Genomic DNA, 15,991 nt, shown 5'->3' with positions numbered 1-15,991 from the left:
ATGCCTGCTGGCAAGGTTGCTAGACTTTAGAAAAGCAAGCCATTACTAAATGTATTGAATAAGACTCACATTTCTTTCAATATTTTACCTAGATTTTAGCAGAGATGCAGAGAAGCATATTTACTTTCTTTAAAAACAGAACCACACGTAAGGAGGATACAGACAGCTCAAGAGGCGTGGTTAGATATTCAGAAAAATACTTACATTCAATCTGGCACCTTATGATAATATCAAGATATTTGTGCTTTAATTATGCATTGATTAGGATGCTCTAGATTGCATTTCAGGTGATAGAAAAATGCTAAATTCTCCAATCAGCTCCATTGTCACGTACTTCGTGCCTCCTCTAAAAAAGAATGGTTGCATGGTGACCCTGGACCACTACTCTGCTCTGAGCTTGATAAGCTAATGGATATCAAGTGTTGCAGAGTCACTTGTCATTGAACGGATCAGTCTATTGTCATCTACCTCACTTGGTTTCAGAACAATCCTGTTGCATGCTTTAGTTACACACCATTAGCATCCAAGAACATAAACACCATTTTCATTAAGTCCTAGTCACAGACATCTGTTACGCACAGCCTTATTATTGACATCCTTTTGGAATGTTTGTGCAGGGTATGTCGGGGATGTTTCTTTACTTGAAAAGCCATGGATTTCCTTTCAAGACACTTGGTACCCACCAAATGAAAAAATATTTCTTTGTTCTCAGAAATCCATGCTTTTATCGGGTCATTTAACTAATTTTCTGTCTGAACAACAAATTGCACATGGGTGAGCTGCTTGACCTTGTTTTGTGTGAAAAACTCTCCCGTGTATTGCCGACATTTCAGGATACAGGATAAACACAGATGCAATTTTTCTGAAAAATATGGTCAGTTTGTTATATACATGTACCATATATAGGATAAACGTGAGCTGCTAAATGACCATATTATGCTATTTTAAATAGTTAGTGGCGACAATCCATTACAAAGGAGGTTTGATTACGTTAATCTGCATGTGCATAATGCCATTGCTCAAGAGACATTTTATAATGTAATTCCTATGTCAATATGACATAGATGGTTTCCACACTATTCCATACAGAACAAATGCAAGCGAGTTGGGACCAACAACATATAAAGGGATAGATAGCCTTGTATTAGACAATTTCCCACTCCCTTTGAAACCAACTCTGCCCTGACACTAGGATTATAGGTGTAGGATGGAAGCCAATTATAGGAATATTGCTCCATGTTCTTCAAATCATCACGTCTTGCTGCAGGTAATTCTGATGTGTCTGAACCACTGAGGTATATCTGAACTGGAGAAAGCGTCCAAGATGGCCGGCCATTGTTTTCAACATAATCCACTCACGTTCGCATACGCCGCTTCATGGTAACTGCCATCTGCTTTACAAAGCCGATAACGCCTACGCGCTAGCACTCAGTGCGCACTGGAGCAAGCGCGAGCAGCGACAACGTCATCACGTGATGATGTTGTCCTCGCAGAAAGTTTATTTTTTGCACAAAGGTGATAACTAGGCCTTCCGTGGGGCGCAGCGGTTTAAGGCACTGCATCACAGTTCTAGAGGCTTCACTACAGACCTGGGTTCGATCCCGGGCTGTATCGCAACCGGCCATGATTGGGAGTCCCATAGGGCGGCGCACAATTGGCTCAGCGTCGTCCGGGTAAGGGGAGGGTTTGGCCGGGGGGACTTTACTTGGCTCATCGCGCTCTATCGACCACTTGTGGTGGGCTGGGCACCTGCAGGCTGACCTCGGTCGTCAGGTGAACAGTGTTTCCTCCGACACTTTGGTGCGGCTGGCTTCCGGGTTAAGCGGGGGGGGGGGGGGATTAAGAAGCAGTGTTTGGCGGGTCATGTTTCAGAGGTCGCATAACTCGACCTTTGCCTCCTGAGCCCGTTGGGGAGTTGTAGTGATGAGACAAGATCGAAATTGGGGAGAAGAATAGGGTAAAATACAAAAAATGTAATGTTTTAAATAAAGTGATAACTAAAGTTTATGTTTAGTAATTTTACAATTTCACTTCTCTATGGGGCCGTCGATGGGAATTGTCCCTTTGGGCTCGACTTCAGCTAAACTGCAGTACCGAAAGTGATCACAGTGGAAAGTGTGCTTCCAGACCGGAACCCTGGCCCCCTGGTCTGAACATCAACCACAATGTCATGCTTTATTTCCAGACATGGGTAGCGGTTATGATATCTAAAACATAATTTTTTTAAAACGTTGCTGAATAACTCTCACACTGAAAACATATCGGTGGCTATGTGCCAAATAACATAATGTGGTTGTGTATGTAAGCAGGTTACATTGGGCAGAGTCATTGAAGTCTTAATTGGTGGAAAGCACACATTCATGACACTCACCTACTTTTCTGTGCCTGTCCTTGTGTGCACTGTTGTTTTAGTTACTCACAGTGTGTTTTAGTTGTGGGGTTTTCCTATGTTTTCTCTCAGTGTCCGTCTGGGGCCTTGGGGATCCACCTGCCATCTTCAATTCAAGCAAATAGAAGTATCTCAAATAGTTTCAGAGAGAGTTACATAGGGATTATTGTTAATATTATTATCAAAAGAGTCTGAAAGACTGGAAAGTGGCTGGCTGTCAACACAGCTACCAGTCACATGCTATTCAGGACACTTACAATTAACAGACAGGATAGAAGATTAGACAACAGTGAATGTTTCACAGGCTAGGTCTGGTGTAGCTATACATTAAAACGCCGATATGTGAATTCTTCCATAGAATCGAGAATGAAGAAAATAGCGTCAAGTGCAGGTTAGTTGAAAAATTGCTTCCGACCCTTTCTAGTAGTTACTGTGGAAGAATTCACGTATTGGCGTTTTATAGCTAGGTCTGATGTGGGACAGTGATAGGAACACTGGCGCTACCTCGCTCTCCAAACAAGGTGCAAGTGAGAAACAAACTGCAGTGAAGAAGGAACTCTTGAGGGCAGTGGTAGTTGATAAAACGCTATTTAATTGACAAAACTAATGTGTTTAGTGGGAAAGGAGCCCGAATTTTTAAGGAAACAGTGGTGTATTCATTACGTCTTGCAACGGAAACCGTTTACCAAACGGTAGCAAACTGAGCAAATGAAAATAAAAACGGGGAAGGACCTAGCAGAATTTTCATTGCAAAACAATTTCCCTTTGGAGTAAACGGTTGTTACAAAACCTGTCGCAACAGAATCGGCGTAATGTACACACCCCAGGTGGAAGTGCATTCGAACCTGCAACCAATTAGAGCAAACAGATGATTAATTATAACGGACCAATCGATCAGCACACCGGTCACAATCACGGCTACCATAATTCACTGTATAGAGGCACCTCCACTATATGCGCCACGTTGTTTTGCCATCAGCGTCGCGTCGCGTCAATGTGACGTTCTACCTGCAACACGGAGCTTGTCTGTCTAAACATTGGATATTAGGTTATTAAATGATTGCATCGAGAGTGTGTGGCTTTCCTTTATTCTTTCATGTCCCCTATTGTACAGTACCATATTTATCAGTCATGTGTAAGTACAATAGCTGTGGTCCAGTATTTCAGAAGTACTCACTAGTACTCCTTAGTTGCTTGTGAACTAGCTAGCTAAAATTTCTGCTAGATAGTAGCTTCATTACCATATAACCAGTGGTGTTGTTGAGGGCATATGCAACCGAAATCAACTTTATTTCTCATTATTTTAATTCACAAGATATAATGAACGCGTGCGTCAGCCATCGAGCATTGCACCATGGCGATTCCTGGACATTTCCAATGGACGTGACACAACACGAGCGCAACATGGGCAGTATAGCAGCTTTCATTGATTTCAAAGGAAGCATTTCCTCAATGGTTGATGGCAACGCCGGACGACCAATGGCTATAGTGTAGCAGGGCCGTAACATGTACAGCAGGGCTCTCCAACCCTGTTCCTGGAGAGCTACCCTCCTGTAGGTTTTCAATCCAACCCCAGTTGTAGCTAATCTGATTCAGCTAATCAACCAGCTAATTATTAGAATCAGGATTGGAGCGAAAACCTACAGGACCGTAGCTCTCCAGGAACAGTATCACAATGTTGCGTCTCTGGGTTGCGAAACTATATAAAGTACACTGCTCAAAAAAATAAAGGGAAGACTTAAACAACACAATGTAACTCCAAGTCAATCACACTTCTGTGAAATCAAACTGTCCACTTAGGAAGCAACACTGATTGACAATAAATTTCACATGCTGTTGTGCAAATCGAATAGACAACAGGTGGAAATTATAGGCAATTAGCAAGACACCCCCAATAAAGGAGTGGTTCTGCAGTTTGTGACCACAGACCACTTCTCAGTTCTTATGCTTCCTGGCTGATGTTTTGGTCGGAGTCTACAACCCCCACAAGTGGCTCAGGTAGTGCAGCTCATCCAGGATGGTACATCAATGCGAGCTGTGGCAAGAAGGTTTGCTGTGTCTGTCAGTGTAGTGTCCAGAGCATGGAGGTGCTACCAGGAGACAGGCCAGTACATCAGGAGACGTGGAGGAGACCGTAGGAGGGCAACATCCCAGCAGCAGGACCACTACCTCCGCCTTTGTGCAAGGAGGAGCACTGCCAGAGGCCTGCAAAATGACCTCCAGCAGGCCACAAATGTGCATGTGTCTGCTCAAACGGTCAGAAACAGACTCCATGAGGGTGGTATGAGGGCCCGACGTCCACAGGTGGGGGTTGTGCTTACAGCCCAACACTGTGCAGGACGTTTGGCATTTGCCAGAGAACACCAAGATTGGCAAATTCACCACTGGTGCCCTGTGCTCTTCACAGATGAAAGCAGGTTCACACTGAGCACATGTGACAGACGTGACAGTCTGGAGACGCCGTGGAGAACGTTCTGCTGCCTGCAACATCCTCCAGCATGACCGGTTTGGCGGTGGGTGAGTCATGGTGTGGGATGGCATTTCTTTGGGGGGCCGCACAGGCCTCCATGTGCTCGCCAGAGGTAGCCTGACTGCCATTAGGTACCGAGATGAGATCCTCAGACCCCTTGTGAGACCATATGCTGGTGCGGTTGGCCCCGGGTTCCTCCTAATGCAAGACAATGCTAGACCTCATGTGGCTGGAGTGTGTCAGCAGTTCCTGCAAGAGGAAGGCATTGATGCTATGGACTGGCCCGCCCGTTCCCCAGACCTGAATCCAATTGAGCACATCTGGGACATCATGTCTCGCTCCATCCACCAACGCCACGTTGCACCACAGACTGTCCAGGAGTTGGCGGATGCTTTTAGTCCGGGTCTGGGAGGAGATCCCTCAGGAGACCATCCGCCACCTCATCAGGAGCATGCCCAGGCGTTGTAGGGAGGTCATACAGGCACATGGAGGCCACACACATTACTGAGCCTCATTTTTGACTTGTTTTAAGGACATTACATCAAAGTTGGATCAGCCTGTAGTGTGGTTTTCCACTTTAATTTTGAGCGTGACTCCAAATCCAGACCTCCATGGGTTGATAAATTTGATTTCCATTGATCATTTTTGTGTGATTTTGTTTTCAGCACATTCATTCAGATCTAGGATGTGTTATTTTAGTGTTCCCATTATTTCTTTGAGCAGTGTATATCGTCTATGGAGAAAATGTAAGTCAAAGGATGTTGAATAACATTGCGCATTGTTTTGGGGAAACGTGTCGTTCAGTACAAACTGTCACGCAATATAGCAAACGTTGAACAAAGATAGCACCAATGGAGAAGGCCGACATCTTACAATTTCCAACCCAACGTTGCTATTTTTTTGTGTTTATTTTTTACCTTTGTTGTGCAGAAAGTTTATACTATTATTACATATGACCAACTACTGGACATCAGATCAATAGTTACTAACCTCGATTTCGACTTCAAAACTGACTTCAACTGACTCAGCTGTTCCCTATTTCACACCGGACGCTTTAACTTTGTTTCATGGGCTACCAAAACACTGCAGGCGTAGATGCGGTAGACAGGCTGGCATCCTTGAGAGACTCAGACATCGATAAAATTGACCGGCACTCCCCTCCGTTTTATTAGCAAATGTCCAGTCACTTGAGAATAAGATGGATGATCTTCATTCAAGAGTCTCCAATCAGAGAGACTTCAAAAACTGCAATATTATATGCCTTGCAGAAACCTGGCTAGCTCAATCTATGAACATAGAAATCAATGGTTTCTCCATGCAGTGGCACAATTAGACAACGGCAGCCTTGGGCAAGTCCAAAGGGGAGGGGTAAGCATTTTCATAAACAACAACTGGTGCACTGCTTCCAGTGCAAAGGAAATCTTAAAACCGTTCTACCTCACTTCTACCAACACATTTCCTGCACCACTAGGTGTGCTAAAACTCTAGACCCCTTTTATTCTATCCACAGAAACTTTTATTCTATCCACAAGACCCTCCCTCCGGCAAATCAGATCATGACTATTTCCCTGCTTCCTGTTTACAAACAAAATTTCAAACGCTCAATACAGAAGTGTTCGGATGAAGCAGACACGAGGCTGTTTTGCTAGTACAGACTGGGATTCCGATAGCATTGAGGAGTTTACCACATCAGTCACGGGCTTCATCAATAAGTGCATAAACAACGTCATCCCTACAATGACTATAGGAACGTATCCAAACCAAAAACCATGGAATACAGACAATATCCATGCTGGGCTAAAAGCTAGAGCTACCGCCTACAAAGAAAGGGACACGGACATGGACGCATACAACAAAGCCCGCTATGACCTCCAACGAGACATCAAACATGCAAAAGGACAATATAGGTGGAAGGTGGAATCCTATTACACCGGCTCTGACACTCGCCGTATATGACAGGGTTTGCAGACGATAACGGATTACAAAGGGAAACCCAGCGATGAGCCGCCCAGTGACACAGAACTCACAAATGAGCTGTATGCCTTTTATGTTCACTTCGAGGAAAACAACTCAGAGTCCTGCATGAAAGCCCCTGTTGTTCTGGATGACTGTGTGATATCGCTCTGTGTGGCCGATGTGAGCAAAACTTTTAAACAGTGTAGCAGAGTGGCCTAACCTTATGATAATGTCTAATTCATTGGGTAATTAATTGTGGACTATAAAATATGGATGTGTCTATATTCTACAGTGGTACCACATGTCATTTAAGTTGATTGGGAACTTTGTTAGCAAGTAAGGATAAACGGTACGTGTCACAATTATAATCTGAAGGTTCTGTAGAGTTCTTTCAATGACAAGTCGGATTCAAAATCTCAGAGACGGTGATATTATTTTATAACACAAAGAAGATTTATTATAAAACAAGTTAATACTACAGTACAGGATAAATGAATCAGTGACAAATTATGGGAAAATTATGAGCAATGATGAAGTACTTAGGAGAGGATGGTTTCTTTTAACTCACAAGAATAGGACAAGCAATTATAGGACAAGCAACAATGATTCTAAACAAGCAAGCGAGGAATTTAAGAGAGAGATAGCCTAAGCAGTATTGAGGTACACACAGTTGTACACGCTCACACCAATAGGGATTAAAGGATTGAGAAAAGGCTGCATTGAATGTTTTTACGTGGAATTCCATAGTAGCTCAATCTCTGGTTGGATTCCCAAATGTTCTTTCCAGTGTGAAAAATGGAGAAGGTTCCTGTTCAAACAGTTCCAGGGTGGTGTCTTTGTCCACCTGAGATCAAAGCGAGAAGCAGAAGACAATCGTTCAAAATTCCAATATTGGCGTTTGGCCTCCACTCATTGAGATCGGGGTGGATCAATAAGTAAGGGTGCTTTCCAGTTACCAAGTACGCTGATGTCTGAGCAGCAGAAGGATTTCGGTCAGCCGTGGCTATTGTTTTCGTGCCACACTTTTATACACTGCATAAAAATATAAACGCAACATGCAACAATTTCAAAGAGTTACAGTTCATATAAGGAAATCTGTCGATTGAAATAAATAAATGTGGCCCTAATCTATGGATTTCACATGACTGGGAATGCAGATATGTATCTATTGGTCACAGATACCTTAAAAAAAACGTAGGGCTGTCAGTATATGGTGTGACCACTATTTACCTCATGCAGCACGACACATCTCCTTTGCATAGAGTTGATCCGGCTGTCAATTGTGGCCTGTGGAATGTTGTCCCACTCCTCTTCAATGGATTGGCAAAGTTGGTGGATATTGGCGGGAATTGGAACACACTGGCATACACGTCGATCCCAAGCATCCCAAACATGCTCAATGGGTGACATGTTTGATGAGTATGCAGGCCATGGAAGAACTGGGACATTTTCAGATTCCAGGTATTGTATACAGATCCTTGCGACATAGGGTTGTGCATTATCATGCTAAAACATGAGGTGATGGCGGCGTATGAATGGCATGAGAATGGGCCTCAGGATCTCGTCATGGCATCTCTGTGCATTCAAATTGCCATCAATAAAATGCAATTGTGATCGTTGTTCATAGCTTATGGCTGCCCATACCATAACCCCACCGCCACCATGGGGCTCTCTGTTCATAACGTTGACATCAGCAAACCTCCCACACGACGACATACGTCTGCTATCTGCCCGGTACATTTGAACCTGGGATTCATCCACGAAGAGCACACTTCTCCAGTGTGCCAGTGACAATCAAAGGTGAGCATTTGTCGATTGAAGTCGGTTACGACACCAAACTACAGTCAGGTCAAGACCCTGGTGAGGACGACGAACCCACAGATAAGCTTTCCTGAGACGTTTCTGACAGTTTGTGCAAAAATATCCAGTTGTGGAAACCCACAGTTTCATCAGCTGTCCGTGTGGCTGGTCTCAGATGATCCCCCAGGTGAAGAAGCCAGATGTGGAGGTCCTGGGATGGTCCTGGGATGGCATGGTTACATAGGGTCTACGGTTGTGAGGCCGTTGGGACATTCTGCCAAATTCTCTAAAATGACGTTGGAGGAGGCTTATGCGACTATCATTGATTGCCTTGCTCCTCTTGCTGTGCTCCTTCGACTCCGCTATCAGATGTGGGAGCTCCAGGCAACACCAGCCAGTCAGATAACAAAAAACGACAAGGCGGAGATGCATCCAACAAGCGCGAACGCAGTCCAGCCACCGGCGAAGAAAATGTAAACATTCCACTCTTGAGTTTTCCCCAGTTTCTTATGTAGGCTGGTGACCTGCATGATCAAGGAAGCAACCTCAAGCCTATAATCCTCTGCAAGCAAACAATTGGTGCATTGGAACTCTGAGTGATCCGGTTTGTCCCAAAAGAAAGCGTAGTTGATACAGCTCCTACAGTGCTGGAACCATTCATTTATTTCAAAGAAGGCTCCATTGCAAAACTCACCTGTTACCAACTTCGTTAGCTTGATGGCTAGCAGCTTTGTGTGAAGGTTCATTACTTTTTTGACTCATATGCTGCTGCTACTGTTTATTATCTGTCACTTAATTCCTAGTTATATGTACTGTACATGTCTCCCTCAATTACCTCGTACCCCGTGTATATAGTCAAGTTATCGTTACTCATTGTGTCTGTATTATTACGTGTTTTACTTTTAAAATTATTTCTCTATTTTCTTTCTCTCTGCATTGTTGGGAAAGGGCCCATAAGTAAGCATTTCCTTATAGTCGAAACCTCTTGTTTACGAAGCATGTGACAAATACATTTTATTTTATTTTATAGATTATCATCTAATATGAATTTTTAGGTTTTAGAGTCATAAAGCAACTGAGGAAAAACACAATTGCTACGTAGTATACCACTTGAATAAATAAGAAAAACGTGTCTAATGTCAACTCCGTGCTGAAAGATCTGATAGACGTTCTATCTTTTTGGGGGTATTGTCAAATTAATAATTTTCCATAGTTTACAAATGTTTGTATTGACTTTTATTTTTTAGATAAGAATGTCTGTTTTGAGTATTTGCTTGTCAACTCTGTCACTGCTAATTTCGATTAAGACATTAATGAGTGAGCAAGGATGGACTTAGTCAAAATAACTATTTGTTCAGCACTTTAGAAATGTACAGCGACAGAATTCAGAACATGGGCCGTTCTTACAGTATTCTCCCTGTACACCAAGTCAGAACCATAGGATAAAAAAGGGGGATTTATAAGCAGTCATTGAAAGCTCTTACAATATTCGATGATGACATTTCTCTAAAACAGGCTATATGCTACATGTGCACCACCAAGTCTGAACAGTAGGCTAAATTATGAGGAGGAAATTTACCAAATTATTAGGGCGAGGAACATGGGCTACTAACAGCTTACTACACAACATACACTTAGTATTACTTTCTTAGCTACAGCATTACATAGCTCCCTGGCATACTCACCTTGTGCTCACTTGAACAGGGAGGTGGCGCAGCGGTCCTTTGTGGGCAAATGTTGCCATCAAAGTCTGGCATTCTCTGGATTCAATGTGCTTTCAAGAAAATTGGGAACTCGGAAATAAACTAGTTTGAATCATGAAGACGTCAATGATCTTCAAGTCGGAGCTCTAGAAAGAGGCCCGAGTTGCCGACTTGAAATTCCGAGTTCAAACCGTATTATCCAAGTCGGAGTTTCCAGTTGTTTTGAACTCAATGAAGTCATGCTGGATTGACATCATTGCCAATGTTGAATGTTTATCCTGTTAAGCTTGGAAAAGAGACCCTTAAACCCATACTTGGACCATATACCCACTCCACTGAATAGCAGGCTAGTGATTACTTTGCAATGCTTGCAGTTAGCCACTGATTACTTCCAAACCACTCATTGTTGAATTTACGATTTACAACTTGTGTAATGTTTATGTCCAATGGCCACTGAGCACCGATACGTTTTATCTTTAATTTCTCTTCATTATTTCTCTTTATATGACCAGGATTGAAAAGGATTTGCCAGTAGATTGTCGACTTTAGTCATGATGATGACGGCTAGCTAAGATTTTGAAATTATTCCACTTTGTTACATGACAGCCTTATTCTAAAATGGATTAAATAGTTTCCCCCCCTCATCAATCTACACACAATACCCCATAATGACAAAGCAAAAACAGATGTATAAAATGTATAACATTTTCAAAAAACAAAATATCACATTTACATAAGCATTCCGACCCTTTACTCAGTACTTTGTTGAAGCACCTTTGGCAGCGAATACAGCCTCAAGTATTCTTGTGTATGACGCTACAAGCTTGGCACACGTGTATTTGGGGAGTATCTTCCATTATTCTCTGCAGATCATTTCAAGCTCTGTCAGGTTGGATGGGGAGCATTGCTGCACAGCTATTTTCAGGTCTCTCTAGAGATGTTTGATTGGGTTCAAGTCCGGGCTCTGGTTGGGCCACTCAAGGACATTCAGAGACTTGTCCCGAAGCCACTCCTACGTTTTCTTGGCTGTGTGTTTAGGGTCGTTGTCCTGTTGAAAGGTGAACCTTCACCCCAGTCTGAGGTCCTGAGCACTCTGGAGCAGGTTTTTAATCGAGGATCTCTCTGTACTCTCGCTCCGTTCATCTTTCCCTCGATCCTGACTAGGCTCCCAGTCCCTGCCTCTGAAAAACATCCCCACAGCATGACGCTGTCACCACCATGCTTCACCATAGAGATGGTGCCAGGTTTCCTCCAGATGTGACGCTTGGCATGCAGGCCAAGAGTTTATCTTGGTTTTATCAGACCAGAAAATCTAGTTTCTCATGGTCTGAGTCCTTTAGGTGCCTTTTGGCAAACTCCAAGCGGGGTGTCGTGCGCCTTTTACTGTAGAGTGGCTTCTGTCTGGCCATTCTACCATAAAGGCCTGATTGGTGGAGTGCTGCAGAGATGGTTGTCCTTCTGGAAGGTTCTCCCATCTCTACAGAGGAACTCTGTCAGAGTGACCATTGGGTTCTTGGTCACCTCCTTGAACAAGTCCCTTCCCCCCCGATTGCTCAGTTTTGATGGTCGGCCAGGTCTAGGAAGAGTCTTGGTGGTCCCATACTTCTTCCATTTAAGAATGTTTGAGGACACTGCGTTCTTGGGGACTTTCAATGCTGCAGAAATGTTTTGGTACCCTTCCCCAGATCTGTGCCTCGACACAATCCTGTCTCAGAGCTCTTACGGACAATTCCTTTGTCCTCGTGGCTTAGTTTTTGCTCTGACATGCACTGTCAACTGTGGTACCTTATATAGACAGGTGTGTGCCTTTCCAAATAATGTCCAATCAATTGAATTCACCACTGGTCGACTCCAATCAAGTTTTAGAAACCTTTCAAGTAAGATGAATGGAAACAGGATGCACCTGAGCTCAATTTCGAGTCTCATAGCAAAGGGTCTGAATACTTATGTAAATAAGGTATTTCTGTTTTTTTGTTTGTTTTTTTATTAGCAAAAATGTAAAAAAAAACTGTTTTCGCTTTGTCATTGTGGGGAATTGTTTGTAGATTGATTAGGAATTTTAGAATAAGCCTGTAACGTAACAAAATTAGGAAAAAGTCAAGGGGTCTGATAACTTTCCGAATGCACTGTATTTAGGGCAGCAGCCTCTTATGTGTAAGGTTGAGTAACAGGGTGGTAGCCAGCTAGTGATGGCTATTTAACAGTCTGATGACCCTGAGATGGAAGCTGTTTTTCAGTCTCATGGTCCCAGCTTTGATGCAGCTGTACTAACCTAGCCTTGTGGATGGTAGGGGATGGAACAGGCCGTTGCTCGGGTGGTTGATGTCCTTGACCATCTAAGAAAAAAATCCATCACCTAAAACCGGTAAAGTCTTGATGCTTACATGATGTGATAGCTGATACTTTAGTTTATAAAAAATATATATTTCAGATGTGATTATTATGAAGAAAACATTCAGTCGAACAAAGATGGGATATTTCAGTCTAAAGAATCCATGAGTTCCCGAAAAATCAGTTGTCTACCCGACAGAATTACATGTTACAATCTGTGCGTAGATTGTATTGAGAAAATTTGGTTCACCTTTGCCCTTTCATTCAGAGGCAAACTAACCAATCAGATTGCACGTTATTGTGGAGTGGCCAGGTCTGGACGCTCACCGTGAAGTCAACATGGTGAGTACAGTTTATTGATAATATGTCCATATTTTGAATTACTAGCTAATTTAAGTATCATACTGTATGAGGTGTTTGGCATAAACGATCAATATATGAAAGGGGATAACCAACATAGCTATATTTAATTTGCTTGGTGTGTTTCGTCAACTGTCGCTAGCTAGTTAGCGCGTAGCTAGCTAATTCAACAGTTAACGTTACTCAGCTAGTTTGCAGCGTTAGCGTACTGCTGTAGGGAATCCTTTTTCAGTACCTAGCAAAAGTTAGACAAGCGTTACAGGGGTAATGTTATTTGTGGAGGAGTTACGTGTGTGAACACATCACGTTATCCAACTAGCTAGCAATATGTTGACACTCCGCGAGAATAGCAACTAACGTTAGCTAGTCAATGTATTGAATAGTTCATGCTAGCTAGGTAGCTATGTTTGCTAGCATTGGCGGTAACTGTATTATCTAGCTAGCCTGCCTGTTAGTAGCCACATTTGGTTGCAAAAAAACTGAACCGCCCACGGGAAGTTAATTATGTATTCATCAGTCGGATTCCGCCTAACCGTTTACTCTAGGAACCAAACGAAAGCAAGACAGGGAACAGGGATGGACCTACCTGAATTTGTCTAATACAAACTCGTTTAAGTTGCAAAAAGTTTTCCGTTTGGACTAGGCCTAGTACAGGACATATGTGAGCCATATTAACGTACAAGCTGTAACTGTATAAATGGGGTCTCTTGTTCATTCATGTCCAGTCTTCAGATGGTAATAATGGCCAGAGCCAAGCACCTCCTTTTGCTGGGGTCCCAACCTCAGGCATGCCACCGCCTTTTGTAAGTTGGTGTTGGAAAACACCTGTATCTTCTATGTGTTCCCAATGGCATCTCAAAATGGGGTCTCATTGAGTGTGTTGAATCTCACAGCATGTGTCTCCTATATTTTCACCTATCTAGATGGGACCACCGGGAATGCCGCCTCATTACCCACCAATGGGAATTCCACCCATGGGACAGAGGCCTCCCAACATGGCTCCCATGCCACCTGGCATGATGCCACCTGGCATGATGCCACCGATGGGACAGGTGAGCCGACTATCAAGCTTTAAGTTGTCATTATCACTTGTCGTCACAGAACGTGGGCCACACCTTTAAAGATCAATCGTTTGTAATTTGTTGAAATTTTCCAGTTTAGCTCTCAACAACCTAGACCACCAATGCGTAGCCTCGTGTAGTGATTAGATTTTAATTGAATATAGGCTTATTGAATTTTGCCGGGGACCCAGGAAGTACAATGTTGGAGTTGGACTAGAAGCTTAGCTTTGCTTGACTCTTTGGAGTGTGTTGCAATGGTTTTTAAGTACCACTACCTTTTCCCAAGAGTTGGCACAAAAATATTCTCATCACTTGTGTTTGTACCATTTGCTGCCAATATAAACACTCCCCTCTTTATGTATTTGGACAGTGATGTAAAATGTGGCTTTATACTCCAGCATTTTGGATTTAAAGGCCCAGTTCAGTAAAAACATGTGATTCTTTATATATACTTCCACACTTTTTATTTATTTTTTATTTCACCTTTATTTAACCAGGTAGGCTAGTTGAGAACAGGTTCTCATTTGCAACTGCGACCTGGCCAAGATAAAGCATAGCAGTGTGAACAGACAACACAGAGTTACACATGAGGTTGGAATTATACTGTGAAAAGTATGATAATGGAACAGAGTTTGGGAAGTCTCTTATTGGTCTTAACTAATTTACTGCCTGATGTCGTCACCAGGCAGGTTGAAATTTCAGGCATCCTTTTCAAAAAGCTTTTACACTAAAAGAGCATTATCATAATTTTCACAATTTCACCATATTATTCCTACCATAGTGTGTGTGTATATATATATATATATATATATATATATATACAAACATGCATGCAGTGGGGCAAAAAAGTATTTAGTCAGCCACCAATTGTGCAAGTTCTCCCACTTAAAAAGATGAGAGGCCTGTAATTTTCATCATAGGTATACTTCAACTATGACAGACAAAATGAGAAAAAAAAATCCAGAAAATCACATTTTAGGATTTTTTATGAATTTATTTGCAAATTATGGTGGAAAATAAGTATTTGGTCACCTACAAACAAGCAAGATTTCTGGCTTTCACAGACCTGTAACTTCTTCTTTAAGAGGCTCATCTGTCCTCTACTCGTTACCTGTATTAATGGCACCTGTTTGAACTTGTTATCAGTATAAAATACACCTGTCCACAACCTCAAACAGTCACACTCCAAACTCCACTATGGCCAAGACCAAAGAGCTGTCAAAGGACACCAGAAACAATATTGTAGACCTGCACCAGGCTGGGAAGACTGAATCTTCAATAGGCAAGCAGCTTGGTTTGAAGAAATCAACTGTGGGAGCAATTATTAGGAAAGGGAAGACATACAAGACCACTGATAATCTCCCTCGATCTGGGGCTCCACGCAAGATCTCACCCCGTGGGGTCAAAATGATCACAAGAACGGTGAGCAAAAATCCCAGAACCACACGGGGGGACCTAGTGAATGACCTGCAGAGAGCTGGGACCAAAGTGACAAAGCCTACCATCAGTAACACACTACGCTGCCAGGGACTCAAATCCTGCAGTGCCAGACGTGTCCCCCTGCTTAAGCCAGTACATGTCCAGGCCCGTCTGAAGTTTGCTAGAGAGCATTTGGATGATCCAGAAGAAGATTGGGAGAATGTCATATGGTCAGATGAAACCAAAATATAACTTTTTGGTAAAAACTCAACTCGTTGTGTTTGGAGGACAAAGAATGCTGAGTTGCATCCAAAGAACACCATACCTACTGTGAAGCATGGGGGTGGAAACATCATGCTTTGGGGCTGTTTTTCTGCAAAGGGACCAGAACGACTGATCCGTGTAAAGGAAAGAATGAATGGGGCCATGTATCGTGAGATTTTGAGTGAAAACCTCCTTCCATCAGCAAGGGCATTGAAGATAAAACATGGCTGGGTCTTTC

At 42.8% G+C, this 15,991-nt stretch overlaps 1 protein-coding gene across 3 annotated transcripts in view; it reads left to right on the top strand.

Moving 5' to 3' along the window:
- The first annotated feature begins 12,917 nt into the window (after window positions 1-12,917).
- Window positions 12,918-15,991, top strand: part of LOC115140231 (pre-mRNA-processing factor 40 homolog A) — a 39,076-nt gene continuing 36,002 nt past the window's right edge. For 2 of the 3 annotated variants that reach the window (XM_029678590.2, XM_029678502.2), the window contains exons 1-3: window positions 12,918-12,991; window positions 13,735-13,812; window positions 13,933-14,061. In XM_029678590.2, coding sequence (XP_029534450.1) covers window positions 12,989-12,991; window positions 13,735-13,812; window positions 13,933-14,061 — 210 coding nt within the window. In that variant the 5' untranslated portion in view covers window positions 12,918-12,988. The remainder of the gene's footprint in view (window positions 12,992-13,734; window positions 13,813-13,932; window positions 14,062-15,991) is intronic. The other variant, XM_029678671.2, reaches the window with a different exon arrangement.

This window comes from Oncorhynchus nerka, linkage group LG1 (genome assembly GCF_034236695.1).
Source record: "Oncorhynchus nerka isolate Pitt River linkage group LG1, Oner_Uvic_2.0, whole genome shotgun sequence".
In the NCBI taxonomy this organism is placed as follows: domain Eukaryota; kingdom Metazoa; phylum Chordata; class Actinopteri; order Salmoniformes; family Salmonidae; genus Oncorhynchus; species Oncorhynchus nerka.
Note: the sequence above shows the minus strand (reverse complement) of the source record. Positions and strands in the feature narration are given on the sequence as shown.